We start from the raw sequence: 25,584 nt of genomic DNA, 5'->3' as shown, positions 1-25,584 counted from the left end.
AAAAAAATCAAACTTGTGAAAAATGAGCATTAAAATTAAAACTTACATTCTTATATTGCACTTACACTTCTCAGACAAATCTAAAAATTAACATGGATACCGTTTTAATAAGTTCTCTTCCCTTTATCTATTGAATCAGTGCTGGCCATCCCTGAACATAGCTCGACCAAGCGGCATATCGTCGCTTAAGAACCAATACCGCGCAACTGACAAAATGTAAATTTTACAGGAGAAGGAAAAAACCGAATAAAAACCATAAAAATAACGCAATAGTCTTGAAAAGTGGTGTATGGCTATGAAATAGCATAACTAATTTGTAACTAAGTGAAAATGGATGATCATGGCCGTAGACATTTGGCCATGTCACTTACGCGGTATTGGAACTCTGCCGTTGACTACATTTTGTTAGTTACGCGGTATTGTGAGGCAACTTTAGCAGCTTCAGGATACATGCTGACAAGCGTTTTCTTTGCGTGAAAACTGCCTTCTGGAAATATTATTCGTGCTCTTGTATATGTCAATGTGTTATCTGAATGTTGTCCTACCATCTGACTTGAGGTCAAGGTCGGTAGGCTGTAGCTTGAATCAGCACTAGATTACGTTCCAGACAATGATTGCTGCATTCTTAGTCAATCAAATGCTGAAACTATGGGAAAGGAAAAAGAAGACACAGTTCAATGTTTATTGTTATAATAATAATAATAACAATAATAATAATAATAATAATAATAATAATAATAATAATAATAATAATAATAATAATAATAATAATCTGATACCAGGTACTTTATTTTCACACTACGTATTTGAATAGATAAGTAGAATTGTTACTAAAACGTTGCTGACAAATATAATTTTATAATAAAATAATTACTAATATTATTATTATTATTATTATTATTATTATTATTATTATTGACAATGGACTTGACTGACTTGCGAATAATGAAAAGAAAATCATATAAAAATATAATAATGATGATAATTTTTCAGGCACAATATTCGTTAAACACAATAAAGAAATAATTATAGGCCTATGCTGAAATCACAAAAAGTAATCCTTGAGTAACCCTAGTGTGGAATACTATCATAAAAACTAAGGCACAATCGGTTCTACATACAATAATGTGACGGTAATTTAGGCAGGCTACTAATGCTCTTTTTTTTCTGTGCTTTTGCACGAGAACATGACTTTTTTTTACAGACGGGACGCCATCAGTACTATTAGCTAACCAATATTGCACAGTTCATTCTTTAATTCCCAATGTACACAGAAACATCTTTTTGCAAACCTGAATTTTTTTTTCTCATCAACTTTTAGGTTGTAGACAAATGTTCTCTTTCTTCTCGATTCAGAATTTGTACTGTCAGGTCTTTTCGTAGATTTGATACGTAAACGGTCCTCTGTTCCCAAGTCATAGTTTTCCAGAATGCCTGAAAGATGTCTTCTCTCATTATAAATTAAATTACAGCCCCTTACTTTCGAATTTTGGCACATTTTATAACTACACTCTGGCCCCAAATTCCTTGCATCTCTTTCCGTATCATGTGTTACTTTGCCATTTTTCGATCTCTTGTAGCTAAGATAAGCTTCCTCTTCTATTCTAAGTTTTCTATTTGTCATTTTCTTCCACTTACCCTTTTGTGGCTTTGAACTTCTTTTTCTTTTCTGTCAAATTTCCATGAAACGCTTGTAGATTCTTCTCTTTACCTTTTTCTGACGAATGTAAAGATGTAGAATAAGTAGCACTCACGAATTCTTCGCGGTCGTCTACATCTGAAGACGCATCCGAAATTTGGTGTAGGTCCTTCATTGACGGGGTATTGTCTTCAGTTTCTGTACTATCCTATTTCTAGCTGTATTATTTTAATAGTGTTGCTTTAAATCATACCAGACTGCATAATACGATCATAACATTACCGGTAACACTGGACGGATAATCCCTTATCTGCAGCAGCCCATTTCCAGAAGGACGGTTTTCTTTTGCATTTGAATTATCAGGCAGTACACCTACACATAAGATGAGATTACTAGTGTTTATAAATGTGATATAAATGGCTTAAAAATGTGTAGTAAATATTATCATCAATTTAGATCTTCCTCCTACCGGAGGAAATGGAAGGAACCAAGCTCAGCACCACTGAATGTAGCGCAAATTATTTTAGCGGCCCATTCATGATTATTTATATTAAGTATTTAAATTAAGTTTGCTGTTATGATTCCGTAACTGAAGAAAAATAAACGTTTAATAACTGTGATACTTCTTATACCATACCTTTGTTAATGTTCACAGAAGTTTCTCCCGTCTTGAATGCAGAACATAGCACAGATAGGATTTCGTTCTCGCTAAACTGACTGTCGTCTGATTCATTGTCCATTTCTTCTCTTGTATATGTAGGCCTATATAATAATAAAATATTAAATGTACTATATTTCAGTGAATGCGCTTGGAGATTGTGCGGCAATTCAGCTCAACTAACATTCAATTGACATTAGTGAAATAATTCTATTATATTTACCTTTTAAATAATTGAAACTGAACACTTCTGTAATCTCAGAATATTACACACTGTTGATACAATTTTACAAGGCAGTAACGAGAACCAGCTTCCGTACTGAGGGCGCGCACAGAGTAGACATAATATCTGTTGTCAGATACGCGGTATTTCCTACAGACTTCTCGTGACTTCAGATACGCGGTATTGTACCCCCCTCTTTCGCACGCAGGCCATTCATGCAATCAAATTCCCGCGCTTGTCAATGCATGCAGATGACAGTGGAGGTACCATCTGTGCAAAAAAACAGTTTTGACCAAAAATGTCAGTTACGCGGTATTGGTTCTTAAGCGACGATATACTACCTCTTTCGTCTGTCTCTTTCCTTTCCGCTGTAAAGCGCTCAGGCTCTCCTGAGCTCTAAAGCTTGCTCCTATGGGCATCAATTGACATGACTGGTCTAGTATATACAGTCACGAAGCTCAATACGTAGTAAATATGCATCCATAGGAGGGAAAGAAGACAGAGGATTGAGGGAAAGAAGACAGAGGACGGACACTGGAAAGTTTTCTTTTCTCAATCATACTATCAGGGACTGGAATGCTTAACTGCAGACTTACTAAAGGCTTTACCAACAACCAAAAACGTATTTAAAAATAGGCTTAAGGACTTTACTAATAGACGGTAATTATACACAGTATGTAAAGGATGTAAATGATATTTTGTTATTGAAGTGTTGTATCAGTGAAGAATTATGTTGTGTCAGTGAAGTGTGTTGTGTCAGTGAATTGTGTTGTGTCAGTGAAACGTGTTCCTGTCAGGGAAGCTTTATAGTTTATAGTGGCAGTGCAAAGAATTTGAACAGTGAAATATTTTTGAAGTGTTAGTGAAATCAGGATAGAATCAGTGAAATGTGTCGCAGTTCCAGTGCAGTGAGTGAGTTGACAGCGAAATGAGTGTAATGTGGAAAGGTACTTGTCCAGATATGAACATATCATACTCGTGGGTTTTAGTTCGAACTTAGATTTAAGATACAAATTAGATTTATTTTAAATGTTATTTTAAGTGATCGTGCTTCATTTAATTTAGGATATTCCCTATTATTATTATTATTATTATTATTATTATTATTATTATTATTATTATTATTATTATTATTATTATTATTACTATTATTATAAATTATTTTTAGTATTAATTATTTGTATTAATTATTGGTATTATTATTAACTGTATTTTTAATTAATAAGTTTATTATTGTCATTATTGAGTGTAATTAGTTACCACTGCCACCGGGTATATACCCATTGCAGTGTGAATACATACATACATACATAGTTGCTAACCACTAGGATCGTTACTATCGCCTCATTACAGACAATGTGAAATAGTACCTGAAAAGTCTATTGTTCCTAGTACCCTCACAACTCAAGCTTCGTGACTGTATATAGTAGACTGTGCTCTTACCACGAGCATCTTACCCCTTAGCGATCTCGAGCTGATGCTGCCCGCAATACACAACAGCACAGATAGACTCCGCCCCCATATGCGTGAAGTTTCTCTACAGATACCTAGGACGGACAACAGTCTGTCTGTGCACAGCGATTTCTACTAAATTATCGTCTCGGATTTTGTGCTTATTGTCAGAAATGTTACTTCTATACTGTTAAACACATATGTTGAATGTGAATGCTGCTCTTTGTAAACATACAAATAATATTGGAGATTGTTTCAATAAGCACATTAAAAATTATCTGAATATGTAAAAATTAATTACATAATTTTTCTCACAGTATACAGTTTATGAACAAAGTCAAAGGAATTATTTTCGTTCTGACCTCTTCATTACATCATTCCCTTCTCTATTTCTCCTTTTTCATTACAAATTTTCCTAATTTTTTATGTGTCTCTGCTTCTGTTGTATTATGAATAGCTGTTTATGCCGATTTCATAGTTTGTGAGTGAATTTGGTTTTGTGTTAAATATAAGAGAGATGGAATGTGAGAATGTAACAACAATGTAACTAATAACATAATAATAGGCTACATATACCACTTATTTCGAACAACGACTTTTATAATAAATGAGAACTTGTGTTCTTGACATTTTTTATTTCCCCTTTGCAAACAATGTGCACTTAGAGGAGAAATTCGTAACAGAAGACAAAGGACACTGTCAGTTCATCCAAAATACTTTAAGATTTGACTGGAGCTACTGACCGCATTGTTTAAGGCACAAATGGGACACAAAGCATGGACCGACATCAATGCTAGATTAGCAACACCATCTTACTTAGGCAGGGCAGATCATATTAGGAAGTTTAAATGTAGAAAACAAAGAACTGACATGGCAAAATTATCCTTTGTTAACAGCACAATAGTAGACTGGAACACCTTGCCTGCGGCAATCTTTCAGGGTGATCCTCTCAAAATCAATACATTTAAGGGGAGAGGATGGTATTTTTTGGTGAAATATGAGTAAATTAAAAAAAAAATCTTTAAAATACTCTGTGATATGTGTGGAATGTATAGCATAACATTTTGTGGGTATTTGTGCCCTTATCGGATGTTGCGTCGCCATTTTTAAACTTCCTGCGCTATAGATTTTTTAATCACTCGCCCACTTTTATTGTTGTTTCCGGTAAATTAAATTTTCAAATTTTTTTTTTCTTTAAAATACCCTTTGATATGTGTGGAATGCATTGCATAACATTTTGTGGGTATTTCTGCCCTTATCGGATGTTGAGTCGCCATTTTTAAACTTCCTGCGCTATGGATTTTTCAATCACTCGCCCACTTTTATTGTTGTTTCCGGTAAATTAAATTTTCAAACATTTTTTTTTTCTTTAAAATACCCTTTGATATGTGTGGAATGCATTGTATAACATTTTGTGGGTATTTGTGCCCTTATCGGATGTTGAGACGTCATTTTTAAACTTCCTGCGCTATGGATTTTTAAATCACACGCCCGCTTTTATCGATTTCCAGTAACTTCATTTTTTTTTTGCTACATTGCCAGACAAAAATGGATATAACTTCTGAACTATTAAAGATACATCCATGAAATTTAGAACACACATTCTTTAGACTATTAGGAAACTTTTCTCTGTAAGAGAATTTTGTTAATTGATTTCATTTTAAAAATATACGTCCGTTTGTTTGCAAGAAAGGAAATCAGAAAATTGTTATTAAATTTTAATTGGTTATTTAACCGGTGCTGTAATTAGTAGCGAATTACTGTATCAAAAAAAATAGTATACAATTAATTACAGTACAGATTTCACAACTGCTAGGACTCCTAAGACAAGCCGGCGCATCATGCGTTTGGCAAAGCTGAAAAAACAAGTTAAGAATATAGGCCTAAACTAGGCAAATAAATTTAGGCCTATACTAATAATAAATCTGTAGCCAAAATTTTTCTGGTAATTTTCGATTTTCCAAAAATAATTGGTGTTAACATGTATAATTAACCATCCTGAATCCGAAATCGCTTTTTTCAAATTTTTGTTTGTAAGTCTGTCTGTCTGTTTGTTACCTTTTCATGCGATAATGGCTGAACCGATTTATATGAAAATTGAAATATAAATTAAGTTCGTTGTAACTTAGATTTTAGGCTTTAGGCATTCACGATACCTTATTTAAAAGGGAGGTTATAAGGGGGCTTGAATTAAATAAATCGAAATATCTCCCTTATTATTAATGTTTGTGAAAAATGTTGCATAACAAAAGTTTCTTTAAAAATAATTTCCGATACGTTTCATTCCAAGCAAAATTTTGATGGGACCAAATTGCACCAAATACGGATGTTCTTTGAACCAAATGATCATATTTTAATTATTTGCATGTAATAACAATTAAAAAATATGTTAAAGGAATTATCATGGCACTAAATGATTGCTCTCTGGACCAGAATGATCGCATTTTAATATTTTAAATACAATTTAAATTAAGTACATAACATATTAAACGATTTATCCTTCCATCAAACACGAATGTTCCCCGGATCATATGTCCTATTTTAATTATGTAATTACTTTATATTTATTTCTAACAGGTGCAGCGGAGCGCACGGGTACGGCTAGTATAAGAAATATAAACAAAGAATTTATCGACATATGCCAAAGTGTCGGTCTGAGGGTGTAAATCTGTAAAAACAGTTAGGCTACGTATAATCGTCTACACGGAAAAATGCAGAAATATAGTATACAACAAGACACACCATTATCTACTAAGTTTGTGCCAATTACTATACACCTTGAAAGTGAACAGAGTGAGTGCCCGAAGCTCATCAAAAGCGCACATTGAACCCTTTTTACCAATTGAAAACGTACGTAACCTAAAGTTCCGATTATGTTAAACACGCACACGAATTTTCCTTGTAAAGACTTACTTAATTACTGGCTTTTAAGGAACCCGTAGGTTCATTGCCGCCCTCACATAAGCCCGCCATTGTTCCCTATCCTGAGCAAGATTAATCCAGTCTCTACCATCATATCCCACCTCCCTCAAATCCATTTTAATATTATCTTCCCATCTACGTCTCGGCCTCCCAACTAACACTTTATATGAATTTCTGGATTCACCCATACGTGCTACATGTCCTGCCCATCTCAAACGTCTGGATTTTATGTTCCTAATTATGTCAGGTGAAGAATACAATGCGTGCAGTTCTGTGTTGTGTAACTTTCTCCATTCTCCTGTAACTTCATCCCTCTTAGCCCCAAACATTTTCCTAAGAACCTTATTCTCAAATACCCTTAATCTCTGCTCCTCTCTCAAAGTGAGAGTCCAAGTTTCACAACCATACAGAACAACCGGTAATATAACTGTTTTATAAATTCTAACTTTCAGACTTTTTGACAGAAGACTAGATGACAAAAGCTTCTCAACCAAATAATAACAGGCATTTCCCATATTTATTCTGCGTTTAATTTCCTCCCGAGTGTCATTTATATTTGTTACTGTTGCTCCAAGATATTTGAATTTTTCCACCTCTTCGAAGGATAAATCTCCAATTTTTATAGTTCCATTTCGTACAATATTCTGGTCACGAGACATAACCATATACTTAGTCTTTTCGGGATTTACTTCCAACCCTATCGCTTTACTTGCTTCAACTAGAATTTCCGCGTTTTCCTTAATCGTTTGTGGATTTTCTCCTAACATATTCACGTCATCCGCATAGACAAGAAGCTGACGTAAACCGTTCAATTCCAAACCCTGCCTGTTATCCTGAACTTTCCTAATGGCATATTCTAGAGCGAAGTTAAAAAGTAAACGTGATAGTGCATCTCTCTGCTTTAGCCCGAAGTGAATTGGAAAAGCATCAGATAGAAATTGATCTATACGGACTCTGCTGTAAGTTTCACTAAGACACAATTTAATTAACCGAACTAGTTTCTTGGGAATACCAAATTCAATAAGGATATTACATAAAACTTCTCTCTTAACCGAGTCATACGCCTTTTTGAAATCTATGAATAACTGATGTATTGTACCCTTATACTCCCATTTTTTCTCCAATATCTGTCGAATACAAAAAATTTGATCAGTAGTCGATCTATTACGCCTAAAACCACACTGATGATCCCAATAATTTCAGCTACATATGGAGTTAATCTTCTCAAAAGGATATTCGACAAAATTTTGTACGACGTCAACAAAAGTGATATTCCTCGAAAGTTACTACAGTTAGTCTTGTCCCCCTTCTTAAAACTAGGTACGATAATGGACTCTTTCCATTGTTCTGGTACAATTTCCTTTACCCAAATTGCAAGTACAAGTTAATAAATTTCGCTAGATACTGCCCTTCCACCCTCTTGTATTAATTCTGGTGGAATTTGATCAATACCTGGAGACTTGTACTTTTTCAGATTTTCTATCGCAATTTCGACTTCAGAAAGTGTGGGTTCCGGTATAAATGGCTCAGCAGTTTGTATTTCAATTTCGTCCCGATCATTTCTATTTGGCCTATGTATATTTAGTAGTTGCCAAAAATAGTTTTTCCATCTGTTCAGGATTGAATGAGAGTCTGCAAGCAAGTCACCATTCTCATCCTTGATCACGTTTACCCTTGCCTGATATCCATTTTTAAATTCCTTTATACCCTTATATAAATCTCGAATGTTTTTATTCTTACTATTTGTTTCTACCTCATTCAGTTTTTCCTTCAAGTAATCTCTTTTTATGTTCCTCAGTGTACGACTTGTTTCCCGTCTTTCATTGAAATAATTATCTCTATTCTCCACAATTGGATCCTGATAGAATTTCAATTTTGCCTGTTTCTTTCTATCTACTGCAATGGAACAATCTTCATCAAAACCACGATTTCTTTTTCTTAGTTTCATGATAGCCTATGCTCTGCCTATGTAAAGACTTAGGAATGTTTATTGCTTACGTATGTACAAACGAATAGCAATAGGTGGGGTTAAAAATGTGTAAGTGTTCTTGTGACAGAGGTAATTAAAATTAGTTAAATTGCGTTATTCTCGTCAACTTTTGGTTAAAAATTGATAACCGCTCTAACGGTAGAGTTTGTTAAAATTATTTAAATTGTTTCATTAGCGTCAACTTTTTGCTACGTTTAGTAAATCACCTTTTTTAAAAATTTCAATCTTGTAATGTCGCTTCTATAATAATTCTCCTGACAATTTCTAATGTAGGCAATGTGTTTTCTTCTTCTTTGTTTTGCACTGTTTCTTGCTGGCACCTCGAATTTTGAAATACATCTATGTTTGCGCTTTTATGAAGACATCTACGGCTAACAACCAAACGTTACCATGGGGACAGGTACAAAAATTAATTATGGCAATACGATGAAAGAGTAATGGAACGGAGAAAAATTCTCTCCGGCGCCGGGATTTGAACCCGGGTTTTCAGCTCTACGTGCTGATGCTTTATCCACTAAGCCACACCGGATACAACTCCGACGCCGGTTAGAATCGTCTCAGATTAAGCTCCAGCTGAAAACCCGGGTTCAAATCCCGGCGCCGGAGAGAATTTTTCTCCGTTCCATTACTCTTTCATCGTATGATGACGCAGAATATCTGCATGGAAATATCGTATGTACTTCGGTACATTAAAATAATATATAATTATGGCAAAACAAGTGCTTATACAAATTGTGGCCACTCAAGCACAATTACGAAGGTCGTAAAAAAAAAAAAAAAGAAAAAAAAAAAAAAAAAAATTTCCCGGTGCCGTTTACATAAATAAAACACGATTTCAAAGGAAACATTTATTGGAACAGACACAGAAATTGTTGTGCTATTTTTAATCATATTCTCCACCGAGATTGAGACATTTGGCACACAATGGCATCGACGATGAGAGGTGTAGACGAGTGTCACACACTGGTTCTGATCCCAGGCTGCAGACTTCTACAACAACAGGGATATAAGAGGGTAAGGCAACGCACACAACGCAATGATTATTTCAGTGATCTCCGAGAAATAATTTGTATTTTCGGTTTGCGAATATTGCAAGTCCGAACCAACTCCACGCCACCAGCCTTTGTGAAGTAGGTCTCCTTCTCAGACAGTAAATACATTCGATATCTTCAGTAATCCAAATTAAAGTCCATGTAGTGTAACATCCCTGTAAACTTAAATGACCACTTTTATGAAGAGAAAATTTTGCTCTGAAATGAGAGTAACAAAAAAGCACTGTAGCAGTTTTGTCTAAATTTGTACGTCTTTGGTTATATAATGTAGCTACTTAAGGAATATTACATCTTAAACATTATAATCATCACATTATTCCTCACGAATTTCAACCTTTACTCCTGTGATTCGACTACCAGTTCAAAGTCTTCCGCTAATTTTTCACTCGTCTGCCTAATCTCATATTCCTTAAATGAATGAATGAATGAATTAATAAATGAATAAATGAATAAATAAAATAAATTAAATAAATAAACAAATAATTAATTAAATAAATAAATAAATAAAATAAATAAATAAAATTAATTAATTAATTAAATAAATTAAATTAAATAAATAAATAAGTAAATAAATAAAATAAATGAAATAAATAAATAAAATAAATAAATAAATAAATTTAGCCTGCTAGATGCCGTAAGGGCAAGGGGCTTGGCTCAGTAGACTTCACTTAACTAGTGAGCCGATCCTAAGGAGTGTTCCATGTACACAAACACTCTATGCCAGTGGCCGGCAGATACTGCAGTTGTGACGTAAGAGCCAGTCAGATCGCAAGAGCTTGGGAGAGCGAGCAGTTGAGTCTGTCTGCAGTATGTCACCCAATTACAGACACGAATAAGTATGTACAAATATTAGAAGAACTGAGTCAGGAATTTGATTGCAGATTTCAAGAGTTTGCAAATCTTCAATCTGGTATTTCCATATTTGCGACAACATTTTCAGTGAATATTGACAGTGTTCCATCATCATTGCAACTGAAAGTCATTGATTTGCAAAATGATATTGAAATGAAAGACCGCTTTGAAAACAAAAAGGATCTATCTACATTTTATAGAAGATTTCCCCAGGCAAGATTCCCTCGATTGCATAGATTTGCTGCTAGGATGTTGAGCATATTCGGATCTACGTATGTATGTGAACAGTTCTTTTCTTGTATGAAGATCTGCAAACCACAACATAGAAACCACCTGTCTGATCTGAACTTGAAACATTTCTTCGCTTGTGTGTTAGCCAGATTATGACTCCAAATATTGCAAAATTAGTGCGCGAAAAAAAGAGGAAAAAAATCTCGACAAAGTGTTTAGCTTGGGCACAGTAGTTACACAAAGTGATGGTGTGTTTCAAAAGTTTAAATACAGTATACTTTGCATACTACTCACCAAGATAGGGCCTATGTAGTTTAATCTGTATATTATGTAGAGAAATGTGTGTTAAAAAACACTTGAACTGTTTTCAAGTTTCCGAGTAGACAAAGTGTTTCAGTACTGCTTAAAGTATTTATTTATATGCTTGTATGTTTATAGCAGTTTCGGAATTTCATTTATATATGCAAACGCTTCTGCAAGTGGCTATATTATGAGTTTAATGTTATTGTAAGTACATTAAATTTGATTACAAACCAAAATATTTTGTTACATTGATTTATGAAGGTTGTACAGTTTTGTTTTCGTACAAATGTATTGTAATTGTGCTGTTCCCATACTATCTCAGAAGAATGGATCGCGCTCTGTCAGTGCATAGACGCCGCACACCACTGTTCAGATGAACCTTCTCTCCACGCTGTGCTCAGTATGCAGAGATTGCCGAGCAAAGAGCAAGGCGGCTACGTCGTATGACGTCACAGAGCACGGAACATGCCGGTCACTGCTCTATGCACTTGTAAGATTCGCACCACACTACACACTGAGGACGGTGGCTTCTAGATTTCTCCACAGCTGTCTGTCTCTTGTACTGCTCGTCCAATGTGGTCCTGCCTTCTTCTTGAAGAAATCGGCCCATCTAGTTGTCTGGCGTCCCACTCTTCTTCTGCCGATCCTGGGATCTCACAATGTCAGTCTGTGCGTCCATCGTCTGTGGTCCATCCTTACCACGTGCCCTCCCCATTTCCACTTCCGGCTTTCTGCGGTGTTTAGGACGTCTTTCATGCCGGTACGGTTGCGTAGCTCCTCGTTCCTTACTTTGTTTCTCAGAGAAAGTTGCAGGATTTTTCTTTCCATACTGCATTGGCAGGTTTGAAGCATAAGCCTTTTGAAAGATACTGAAGCAATATTTTCGTTTACCAAAATCCATCTTCTTGCATCGAGATAACCTGGTGTTTTCAATTAATCTTTTAAAATGTTCAATATCTTTGACATTGAGGTAGATTCTGACATTCTTAAAATAGCAACTTGAATCATTTTGTGATTCAGTTTTCCTCAAATGAAAACGTCTATGAGGAAATGTCATTCGAAAAATACAACCTCATTTAGACGCCAGTGACAGATATAAGACCCAACGCATTTCGAATGCAATGTTTGCTATAAAGAGCGGTCGGTTATCTTCAATTTCCAGAGCACAGTTCGCACATCATCTAGGCTCACTCAAATTCTTTAGATCTACCTTCAGAGTTCTACAGCCTATCCTACGCACACGACATAATGGCTAGTGCGGTAAACGTCTGTATGCTTCTGGGGTGCATCATTGCAGGTAATGCAACATTTATTATTATTATTATTATTATTATTATTATTATTATTATTATTACTATTATTATTATTACTATTGTTATTATTATTACTACTACTACTACTACTATTATAACTATCATCATAATATGTTACTAAGAATTATAATTATTATTATCAGGTTTTCTATTTTCCTATGCGCACTATACACATTTTTCTCTATTCTCAACCCTTTCTTCTTTTTTTTCCATTCGTGTCCCCATTTTCCTTGTATGTCAATTATAAACATTAAACGTTTTACTTTACATGGATGAATAATAATTCCTTTCCAATATCGTCTATAAATTAGATTTACTGCATTTATTTCTCAATTAGGCTCCAATTATTAGAGTCCGTATAGGTCAGTTTCTATCTGATGCTTTTCCAATTCACTGCGGGCTAAAGCAGGGAGATGCACTATCACCTTTACTTTTTAACTTCGCTCTAGAATATGCCATTAGGAAAGTTCAGGATAACACAGAGGGTTTGGAATTGAACGGGTTACATCAGCTTCTTGTCTATGCGGATGACGTGAATATGTTAGGAGAAAATACACAAACGATTAGGGAAAACACGGAAATTTTACTTGAAGCAAGTAAAGTGATCGGTTTGGAAGTAAATCCTGAAAAGACAAAGTATATGATTATGTCTCGTGACCAGAATATTGTACGAAATGGAAATATAAAAATTGGAGATTTATCCTTCGAAGAGGTGGAAAAATTCAAATATTTTGGAGCAACAGTAACAAATATAAATGACACTCGGGAGGAAATTAAACGCAGAATAAATATGGGAAATGCGTGTTATTATTCTGTTGAGAAGCTCTTATCATCCAGTCTGCTGTCCAAAATTCTGAAAGTTACAATTTATAAAACAGTTATATTACCGGTTCTTCTGTATGGTTGTGAAACTTGGACTATCACTCTGAGAGAGGAACATAGGTTAAGGGTGTTTGAGAATAAGGTGCTTAGGAAAATATTTGGGGCTAAGCGGGATGAAGTTACAGGATAATGGAGAAAGTTACACAACACAGAACTGCACGCATTGTATTCTTCACCTGACATAATTAGGAACATTAAATCCACACGTTTGAGATGGACAGGGCATGTAGCACGTATGGGCGAATCCAGAAATGCATATAGAGTGTTAGTTGGGAGACCGGAGGGAAAAAGACCTTTACGGAGGCCGAGACGTAGATGGGAGGATAATATTAAAATGGATTTGAGGGAGGTGGAATATGATGATAGAGACTGGATTAATCTTGCACAAGATAGGGACCGCTGGCGGGCTTATGTGAGGGCGGCAATGAACCTTCGGATTCCTTAAAAGCCATTTGTAAGTAAGTAAGTGCACTAAATACAAAGAAAATACTTCCTCTAATGTAACCTGGCCGCATATACAATATAAAACAAATTATTGTACACAATGCAATGTTAAGAAATTAAAACACCCGGAGATGGTGTTAACGTTTGCCCGTTGATCTCGAAGTGCCTTCGGGTATGGTTTCCTTTCCCGCTTGGTCTGTATTTTTTATATTTTTGTCATTTTCCCTCGAAATTATTCAAATCAACTTTACAGGCAGTTATACCTGAAAATCTTGATTTGCATAATACACGTCACTGTTCGTTAACAGAAAACCACAATTTAAGTCACACGGAGTTAGTGTGCACTCGAAGTTGGTTGCTTGACGGTTGTCAGCCCACTTTGAGGTCTGTGGATATAGAGGGAAAAATTGGATCGGTGTCGGTTAGAGTTCCCGAGTAGCTCAGTGGTAGAGCGTTGGTACGTTAAACCAAAGGTCCCGGGTTCGATACCCGGCTCCGGAACAATTTTTCCCTCGAAATTATTCAGATGTCATATAATCTATCCCGACTCTTCCGCCTCATCCCGCCAACTACCATCTCGCTATCACCAATTCAATCGACGCCAAACAAGCGACTAATTGATACAACGTGGTTAAAAAAACAAGTAAACAAGGTAATACACTTGATTTATTACCAATTATGATAACGTATCCTTTACCATGAACACCACGATCGGAAACTCGTTGCACCAAACTGCGCGAAATTCTTTCTGAGGCTTCTGCTGCGAGCGGAGTGGGGAGTTCTGTGTGAGCGGCAGAAAGTAACTTCCTCCTCTCACAACAGGCAGACACCCCCCCAGAAACATTCTTGGGCGAGTCCATGTAAGTGCATGCCAATATTAGTCTTTCGCGCAGGTGCCACGAGTGTGCGATCGAGCTCTTATCATCATACCCTTCCAACAATGGTTACTGAACTGTTTGCTCCGATCTAGGTCAATGCCTGGTACTCAGGCACAGAACTCCGCAAGTCGTACGAATCAGAGAAGGCAGCAGACTCGTACTGCAAGCTGATGTCGAATCAGAGGAGGACAACTTGTGGTTTTTCGGACCGGAGAACCGAAAAATAGGGAAATACGACCATAGGGTAGACATCACCAGAGAGCAGTTCGTTATACAGCTCCACATATGGCGGGTAGACCGTTATCAGTCAGGGGTCTATACCTTGAAGGGGTTCGATGTGTGGAGCAACGAACGCCTTAACTGGTCCGTGATCGTACAGGGTGAGTTCACCGTTGATAATATCGCTGTTCAGTAAACGTGTAAATAATAAATGTGCTGATTACAATGCCTTTGCGATTGCAGTTGTGCCTGAATATCCCGTCTCTTTGGACACCGCCCCCCATGTCCTGTGCCGCAGTCGAAAACCCTGAACGCAGCTCCGTCACGTGGGAGTATCTCGGCTGTGACGTTGTCATAAGAGACGCCAATAGCAAATTATTGAAGGAATTCAACCAATGCGGAGTGAGTATATCTTCATTATGTGTTGTATATCACAGCTGGCACTAGCTTCTGCGAAATGTTATGCTGTTTGGACATTTCTGTGCAACCATTCCGAATTTTTTTTTAAATTTACAATTCATTTTTATATTTCAATATGCCTAGTGAATTATTAAATAAGTATATAATAAATTTTCAATCTTAAGACATATCAACTTGCAGAGTAATCACCAACGTCAAACAACATTTCATAAGCGAACGATTTCTTTAAGTAATCTTATATTATCGCTGCCTTAAATCACTTGCATATATTTGGTATTAGAGCTCATTTAATTATTACGAATTTATGTTGGTTTTCTCTACTTAACTTTCAGTGAATGATTGAAATTCATACTCAACTTATGATTTATCTACTACGAAAATCATCGTATACTCTACGACATCCATAACCAACGAACATTCATTTAAATAATATCTCAACAAATCTGACTGCACGTAACAGTCATTTATAATTAATAAGATGTCATCAAGTCAGATAATAAATTGAATAGTAATCTCCGACATAAATAACATTTAGTTCATTAGCGAACGTTTTTCAGTAAGTAGTCTTATAATAATTATGTGTCTCTATATAATAACTTGCATATATTTTGCACTTATTATTTCTCCATCCCATTTTCAGACATAACACACGAACATCATCTACGCAAATTATCGTATACCCTACGACATCCTCAACTAATGACTATTCTTAAATCTATTTTATCAATCATCATTATAAATTTTAACATTATTGACAAATTTTAGTCATAATTGTAAATTTTATTTGTAACATGAGCTATATGTATAAAACATCCGTCCAATTCAATTTCAAATCTAAAGATTATATCAACAATTGTCCTATATTATTTCACATTTTACATAAAGCTCATGAATCTCATGCATTGCAAACATACATTGTTCTTTATTCTTGTTATTTGCATAATTTATTATTATTATAGGTTCAGATTATATGTTTTGTTATATCTGAAGATGCCCCAAACGGCGAAAACGTTCATATATCTTATTAAATAGCAAATAAACATTTGCAAGTTGATATGTCTTAAGATTGAAAATTTATTATATACTTATTTAATAACCATTCCGAATGTTATATTCTAGCCTTTGATATTCGTTTTATGGGTAATTATCATTTCAAATACCTTTAACTTGAACTTGTCTATGTATCTCTACTTTATGTGGTATACCATTTTTGGCTGGTTTTTATTCCAAGGATTTCATTTTGGAAATGGTATCTTTAAGATATATAAATACTTTTATTTGGTTTTTATTTTTTTACGTGTTTAACTGTTTGTTATAAATTTCGTTTATTTTATGTTACGTCATAATGCAGGTATGATTACTGCTTTATCTAATCGAAATGTGCTGAAGCTATAGAGCTGACATTTTTACAACACATATGCACGTATCTTTTGCTTATTATGTAACAGTAGTTGCTTTGTTAATTCATTTCCTTACAAACAATTTCCATGCGAATATTTTCAAAACTTTCAATACACTAAGTTCAGTAATACGCATTTACGGTATATTAAGTTTACGAAAACATTCTGTAAGGCTACTAAATAAATAGGCCTATATCTGAAAATTTCACTTTTCTATAAAGAAAGTTGCGAAAATATTTCTTTTGAACAAAAAAATCAAACTTGTGAAAAATGAACATTAAAATTAAAACTTACATTCTTATAATGCACTTATACCTCCAGACAAATCTAAAAATTAACATGGATACAGTTTTAATAAGTTCTCTTCCCATTCTCCATTGAATCAGTGCTGCCATATACTACCTCTTTCGTCTGTCTCTTTCCATTCCGCTGTAAAGCGCTCAGGCTCCCCTGAGCTCTAAAGCGCGCGCTTGCTCCTATGGGCATCAATTGACATCACTGCTCTACTGTATTCCAAAGTAGTCATTAAACAAGATACAATTTCTGTGTTTGCAGGAACTGTCGGAACTTAAATCGAGAGAAAGGAAAAGACTTCTCCTTGAAGCGGTCGAAGCTGAAGACATATCAAAAATAAAAAGTTTACTACTGCTGGGAACAAGAGTGGATTATAATCTTAAACCTGAAGGTTCTCCCTTATGTGCGGCATCTCTAAAGGGTAACGTCGAAATTTCACTGTTGTTGTTGAACACAGGTGCATCAGTATCTTGGATTAAAGATCTTTATCATAGTATTATCGGCATACCAAAAATTTTCGTCTCACCAATTGAGTGCGCAGCTTTATCAGGATCAATTCAGTTGGTGCAGATATTTCTGGACAGGGGAGCAAACATACTCGATAAATATCCAGATAATAATATAACCGTCGCAGAGCACTTAAATCAAGGATCATTTCCTGTGCCATATAGCTTGAAAAGTAAGATTTCGCTCTATGCGAGCTTTATATACCCCAGGCCCTTACACGCGGCAGCAAGTTCTGGATCTCTCTCTCTCGTTCAATATCTCATAGACCTTGGGTTAGACCTATTTTCCACAGACTTTTTTGGAAACACTCCCTTGTTCTATGCGGCACGTTCAGGATCCGTAGAGTTGGTGCAATTACTTCTTTCGCTTGGATCACATCCTTTATTTACAAATCGTATGGCTGAAACACCCATCGTATATGCAACACATTCAGGATCTCTTCCTATGTTTGAATTGTTTCTCCAGTGGGGTGCAAACATTATGTGGAAAGGTATCGAAGCAGAATCTCTATTACACATAGCAGCAGGGATGGGTCATCTGTCCTTGGTACAAAAACTCATTGGCGAAGGCCTGGACGTCACGGCTCGTGATGATAATGGCCGAACACCGCTCCACTACGCTGCGTCCTGTGGTCACCTGTCAGTTGTACAGGCTCTCATTAATGCAGGTGCCAGAGCTTCAATTGTTGACCAAGATAGACATACAGCCCTATACTACGCAAAAGTACACAACAGAATCGAAGTTAAACGATGGCTTTCACGGCTGAATACGTGGCATATTGTATAAATCAGCCTGATTGACCTATTTTATTTATCACTGCTTGGATATTATACAGGGACATCATTTTATTTGTACTTCAATTTTTATTGTACCTGAGTTTTTGAATGTACTTCACTCCCACCCCTTCTACTAATGAAGTTCAACCGTCCTCCACACAGATCCAAGACCGCATATACAGTCATAGTATCCTTACTGTCATAGTAAACAGTACGTCCCAAAAATATGTTCGCTTTTTCCAGCGACGTAAGAGCTTTCAATATTGAATCATTTTCGCACAGGTACTGTCGTCGATTTGCCTACGTCGCATCCCGGTTTTTCCCACCTGCTTCTATTCGCCTTCCTGTAAAGGCTAGTGGCTGGGCTGTCTTAGCTCTTTTCTGAGAACATTAATTTCTGTTAGGAATTGGAGGTCTACGTAATATTATCCAACTGTTAAAAATAACTTAAATAAAAGGGCCTCGTTAAGTAATTAACTGTCACGTGATTTCTCCCCTTTCTACGATCCTGCGACATAACCACTTGCACGGACAGTAGATAGCATGTCTGAGTAATTTTATCTTTTCGGATCGAGCAGAAGTGAAGATTGAATTTACAGTACGTAAGGTACTCTTTTACAGAGTAGGTACAGAATTATTTCAACAAAAGTTACTAGTACGAAGGAGGAAACTGGTAATTTGAATTACACACATTAGAACTGAAGCCTGTATCGAAATGAACGGCCACCATTTTGTAAAATGTATTTAATTATCCATATTGTGATTATTTTTCAATTTAACTTCATTCTTTATAGTGTACGCTAATGTGCTGTAGACAGTATAATATACACTGTATAATGAATACGTCCGCATGGACAGCTCAGTTCGTGAGTAAAAACACTCATTGTTAATAGGCTACTCTACTGTATTTTAATGAAACAAAAACCTAATGAAAATTATCAAACTCAAAAGCGTGATATTTCCTAGATTACATAAATGGATGAACTACTTTTCTTCCCTCCTATAACCAAGAAAGTGATTTGTTTGTATATTACGCCAGTATCATCGAACTTACTCCAATCGTGGAAGGGGGTAACAAATGGTGTTTCCGGTTCTCAAGCTTGATCCAAAGGTATAGCCAGGTTAATATTAGAAATGTTAGTAAAAATAAAATGATGTCCCTGTATATACTTGCACGTCCACACCTGTGGAGTAACGGTCAGCGCGTCTGGCCGCGAAACCAGGTGGCCCGGGTTCGATTCCCGGTTGGGGCAAGTTACCTGGTTGATGTTTTTTCCGGGGTTTTCCCTCAACCCAACATGACCAAATGCTGGGTAACTTTTGGTGCTGGACCCCGGACTCATTTCATCGGCATTATCACCTTCATCTCATTCAGACGCTAAATAATCTAAGCTGTTGATAAATCGTCATAAAATAACCTACTAATATATATATATATATATATATATATATATATATATATATATACTTGCACATAGAGTGCTAGTTGGGAGACCGGAGGGGAAAAAGACCTTTGGGGAGGCCGAGGCGTAGAAAAAAAATGTTATGTTTTATTTAACGACGCTCGCAACTGCAGAGGTTATATCAGCGTTGCCAGTGTGCCTGAATTTTGTCCAGTAGGATTTATTTTATATGCCAGTAAATGCACTGTCGCATTTAAGCACACTTAAATGCCATCGACCTGACCCGGGATCGAAACCCGCAACCTCGGACATAGAAGGCCAACGCTATACCAACTCCGCCAACCAGGCCGATCCGAGACGTAGATGGGAGGATAATGTTAAAATGGATTTGAGGGAGGTGGGATATGATAACAGAGACTGGATTAATTTTGCACAGGATAGGGACCAATGACGGGCTTATGTGAGGGCGGCAATGAAACTGCGGGTTCCTTTAAAAGCCATTTGTAAGTAAGTATGTTGTAAGTACTTGGATATTAAGTTCAAAATCATTTCAGAATTCCGGCTCCTGTAACTTAAAGTCAATCTTTCTAATAAATATTATACTAACACAGTAATAGTACATTATGCAACGGCCCTATAATGATAGTAATTAAGAAAGCGAGTATGGATGTTTATGAAACGAGCGCAAGCGAGTTTCATAATTTTCATACGAGCTTCTTAATTACCATTATATGCGAATTTCATACGACTTTTTATGCTCGACCATATTTCTAACTTGAAATTACCGGTATACAGATGTATACATTTTATTTGTATCTGACAAGATCGGAAGTGACCTTGTTCTAGGTCGTGAATTGTGAGATGTGCGCAGACGCGAAAGTATTGATTTTTTCCGAGGAACAATAATGTCATTGACCTTGATGTATAATCCCGTTAAACTTGATAATATTATAACCTTGATTATTGAATTCGACATTGAAAAACGAGATGACAAATTGAATTTATTTGAATATTATTTACAATTAACGCTAATTATTATAGTAACAGAACATAACCTTCTGCGACAGTATTGGATTTCAGCCTCCGTGACTTTTCGCTAATTCTCTTTCAATTGCATATCCGAGAATAATCGATACTTGCGGTTTTATAATGGTACAAAGCTGACTTGTCATTGGCTGAACACATGTAAGCTGAGTTATCATTGGCTGAAGACCTGTACTTTAATGAGTAGGTGTACTTTAATGACATGCATTAAAGGACTGCTACCAGGTGTATAATTAGTACATTTCGGCATGGTCGAGCATAAAATAAAATAAAACATATTGTAGGTCGATGAATAAATACAAAGTAAATAATGCTGTATATTATTACAACTCAACAAAATATTATACAATTCCAATAATGAATTAAAATTCACTCAGTAACAAAATTTCTATTGCAAAAATTCATTTCATTAACTCTAGGATATTTAAGTAAAATAAAAGTTTCTGAATAAGGGATTACGATAAAATGCTTTACAACATTCTGTCTGTCTGTCTGTGAACAAACATATGTGCTAAAATAATGAGTGGGATATGCAATTATGAGTGAATATGTGAGAGAAAAATGCATATGAAGTGCAATGTTTTCAGTGTTAATCTGTGTGTGTACAAGTATGGAATTAAAACTGGGCCGAGTCATGGTAGCTGTCCTCCTCTATGTAGGCAACAAGCTACACACATAGCCAATAAGCGCTCTTGTACACTGTACTTGCCCAATGCGTTCTATCTGGAACTCAATGGAATTAGGCGGCCCATTTTTTTCTTTTTGCAAATATAATAACGATGTTTACTACAATATTTGACGAGATATGTACATGAATTATACTATTTCTACCGATTTTATTCATATTTAGTTTGTACGCACAAATTCATTAGCGAATGAGTTTATAACATGTAATTATCTTAGTATTTGTATAACTTCGAAACTATCAGATGGACTTTGTCCATATTCTGTATTTTCTAGTCAATTTATAGGAGTGTGATGTACAGGAAATATAATAATTTCAGTACCAGATTATGTGCGCAGCAATTTCTACTGAACTATTGGAGATTTTTTTTTTTTTTTTCATATTCAGCATTTGTGAGTAAATTTAGCGGGGATTTATCTACATGAAATAGAATAATTTTTTTACTAGTCTGCCTGTGTACAGCGATTTATACTGAATTATTGCCCGGGACTTCGGGCCTCTATCTTAGAAGTACTAATTCTATATCATTAAATATATATATATATATATATATATATGGAGTGGAGTACGGCTTTTAGTAAACATACAAATAATATATGGAAATGGCTTTAATATGCAAGAAAAATATTATCTAAAAATGTAAAAATTAATTACATAACTTTCCTCACAGTAGGCTATAAGTTTATAAACAAAACCAATGTAATTATTTTCGTTCTGACCTCTTTATTACAGCATTCCTTCTCCATTTATTCCTTTTCATTACACATCATCGTATTCTTCATCTTACACAATCTCGCTCTCGCGCTTGTGGAATACCCTACCCAGTGACATCAGAGACTGTCGGAATTTAGTAGCGTTCAAAAGCAAGCTTAGTAAGCATTTTCTTACTGCGTAGAGTAGGTTTAATTTTTACTTAATCAATAAAAGAAATGCTTCTCTCTTCTTAACTTTTACAATAAACTGTCTAGATTTTATTAATCAGTTAATCTTTTAGTACTTTGATTTTTATTGTATTTGTAAATTTAATATTAATTGTAATTTATAATTGTAATTGTATTCTTAAAATTGTAATTGTAATCCCCTGGTAGAGGGGAAGAGAAGGCCTGATGGCCTTACCTCTACCAGGTTAAATAAATAAATAAATAAATAAATAAATAAATAAATAAATAAATAAATAAATAAATAAATAAACAAACAAATAAATAATTTCAAGGGAAAAATTGTTCCGGGGCCTGGTATCGATCCCAGGACCTCTGGTTGAACGTACCAGCACTCTGCCAAGTGAGCTACCCGGGAACTCTACCCGACACAGTCTCAACTTTTCCCTTTATATCCACACAACTCGCGTGGGCTGACGAAACGCCAGAGATCCACATCGAGTGCACACAAACTCTGTTTGACTTGAAATTGTGATCGGGTAGAGTTCCCGGGTAGCTCACTTGGCAGAGCACTGGTACGTTCAACCAGAGGTCCCGGGATCGATACCCGGCCCCGGAACAATTTTTCCCTTGAAATTATCCAAATCTGCTTTATAGGAAGCTTTACCTGAAAGATTAGATTTTCAAAATAAGATAAAATAAATTTTTGATAATTTTATGTGCCTCTGCTTCTGTTGTATTATGAATAGCTGTTCCTGTAAATTCCATAGTCTGTGAGAGAATTTGGATCTGTGTCAAGTATCTGTTCCTGCACAGCTATATAACAGAGACTGAATGTGAGAATGTAACAAAAATTGTAAGTAACAACATGATGATACATATACCACTTTGTAAGCAGTTACTTGTGTAATAAAAGTGTACTTATGTTATTGACATTTTTTTATTTCCTTTTGTAAACAACACGCACTAAGAAGAGAAATCCATAACAGAAGACAAAGGACACTGTCAGTTCTTTTACTGCACACTGAAAATACTTTAAGATTTGGCTGTAACGTGAGAACTCATTAAGATTTTTCTTAATATCAATCTAGTTAACCAGGTGCTGTAATTAGTAATGAATATGTATCGATGAATCGGACTTTTATATGTATTAAATTGTAACACGGTATTAAATTGTAACAAAACTAACATAATTCAATTTAAATCCTGTCCAAATTCAACGTCGCAAATTTCTAGCACAATAATTAATAATAGATCCCTATTAGAAACAACAACAACTAGATTTCTTGGCTTAAAATCGATAATGTGTTAAATTGGAAAAATCATATTAAAGAAATTACCCCCAAACTAAATTAGGCCTGTTTTGCTATTAGATCTATGCAAAATATAGTAAATAGCAGTACCTTAGAAACAATATACTTTTCATACTTCCACTCGGTAATGAATTTTGGAATAATATTCTGGGGAAATTCCACAGATAGTAACAATATATTTCTATTACAAAAAAGAGTAATTAGAATAATAATAGGTACCAAATCTAGGGAATCGTGCAGGGCTATTTTCAAAAAACTACAAATAATGCCCATGGCTTGTCAGTATATCTTTTCATTAATAGTCTTCCTCGTATGTAATCGTGAAAACTTTGTAACTAATTCAACAGTTCATAGCATAAACACACGTCAAAAATGACTTTCATACTCCATCGGCAAGTCTATCATGCTATCAGTAAGGGCTGTGTTCTATGACAGTAAAAATGTTTAATAGCCTCCCTATCGATATAAAAATGAAACTCAAAACATAAAATTATTTAGGGCCAAATTAAAGAAGTACCTAATTTCTCACGCCTTCTATTCTGTAGGTGAATTCATGACATTCAATAACACTTCATGAAATTGATACTAAAACTTTGTGTTGTACTAGTAGACTATATTGTAAATCTCGTCTGTATATATTTCATCTAGACTGTGACTATAAATTAAGATTTTATAATAGTATTAAGTTTTTTGACTTGTTCCATATTCTAGCTGTAAGCATGTATGAATACCATGGAATGTTAATAAATACAATAAAATACAATACAGTACAATACAATACAATACAATACAATACAATACAATACAATACAATACAATACAATACAATACAATACAATACTATAAAAGGAATTGCAGTACTGACTTCACAACTGCTGACACTCCTTATTTTACTATCCTTATCATCAATATTCCGCAACGAAAAATTAATCACATGTATTAGAAATTATCGTTTGGCTTCAGTTGATTGTAGGATGCATATACAGTTTAATTTTCATAATTTGGTCAATTTATTATAAGGATGAATTCTGATCTCTCATGAAGGGAATACACTGGGCCTATTTTAAAATAATTCAATACACAAGCAGAACTATTACATGAAATACTCGATTAGATTTGTTCTCTTCAGTTCTAATCAACAATATCAATATTATAGGTTGGCAAGCAACAACAGAAAACAAATGATGCAAAAACAAATGAATGAGACGAATATACAATTGAATAGTCTCTCAAATTTAAGTATCAAAAGATAAGATGCCATTTAAAATTTCAAAGTCGGGGTAGCTGGCGATGAGGGGATGAAACTTAATATACAATTAAGACTTAATTTTAAACTTCTCTCTCAATTTTGTTATTGTAGGTTTAATTTGTAATACAGCAAATACAAAAATATTCTTTGTTCTTAACTTGTATGATAAATTGTCTAGCTTTTATTAGTCAGGTAATATTTTCGTACTTTGATTTTTATTGTAATTGTAAATTTAATATTAATTGTAATTTTATTCTTCATATTACCCTAGGTATAGTTGTAATCCCTGGTAGAGGGGCAGACAAGGCTTGACGGCCTTATCTCTACCAGGTTAAATAAATAAATAAATTAATTAATTAATTAATACTACTACTAAAACTACTACTTTTTAAACTGACCTGTTTTTAATTAAGTTCAAATTAAATTATATAGTTATTTAGATTGCGAAGTTCGGAATGAAAGCCATATATATGTTACTCTGAAAACCCAAAATCTGTCCAGTTTTAACTACAGTACATAGTTTAAACAAACAAGTGCCTAAATAAATAGCGTATATG

General features: G+C 35.0%; 1 protein-coding gene across 1 annotated transcript; it reads left to right on the top strand.

The window, feature by feature from the left end:
- The first annotated feature begins 14,935 nt into the window (after window positions 1–14,935).
- LOC138704292 (putative ankyrin repeat protein RF_0381) lies at window positions 14,936–19,857 on the top strand. Its single transcript, XM_069832157.1, has 3 exons — window positions 14,936–15,219; window positions 15,302–15,460; window positions 17,434–19,857. Exons 2-3 carry the CDS (start codon window positions 15,341–15,343, stop codon window positions 18,463–18,465), a joined length of 1,152 nt encoding a protein of 383 aa, XP_069688258.1. The 5' UTR covers window positions 14,936–15,219; window positions 15,302–15,340; the 3' UTR covers window positions 18,466–19,857.
- Window positions 19,858–25,584: the final 5,727 nt, after the last annotated feature.

Source organism: Periplaneta americana, chromosome 8 (genome assembly GCF_040183065.1).
Source record: "Periplaneta americana isolate PAMFEO1 chromosome 8, P.americana_PAMFEO1_priV1, whole genome shotgun sequence".
Classification (NCBI taxonomy): Eukaryota; Metazoa; Arthropoda; class Insecta; order Blattodea; family Blattidae; genus Periplaneta; species Periplaneta americana.
This window is presented reverse-complemented; position numbering and strand designations above follow the sequence as displayed.

Excerpts from the sequence above, each read along its gene's own strand:
- LOC138704292 (XM_069832157.1), top strand. The coding sequence starts at position 15,341 with ATGTCCTGTGCCGCAGTCGAAAACCCTGAACGCAGCTCCGTCACGTGG. Across the intron at positions 15,461-17,433 it reads AGGAATTCAACCAATGCGGA|GAACTGTCGGAACTTAAATC; the intron begins GTGAGTATATCT and ends CTGTGTTTGCAG.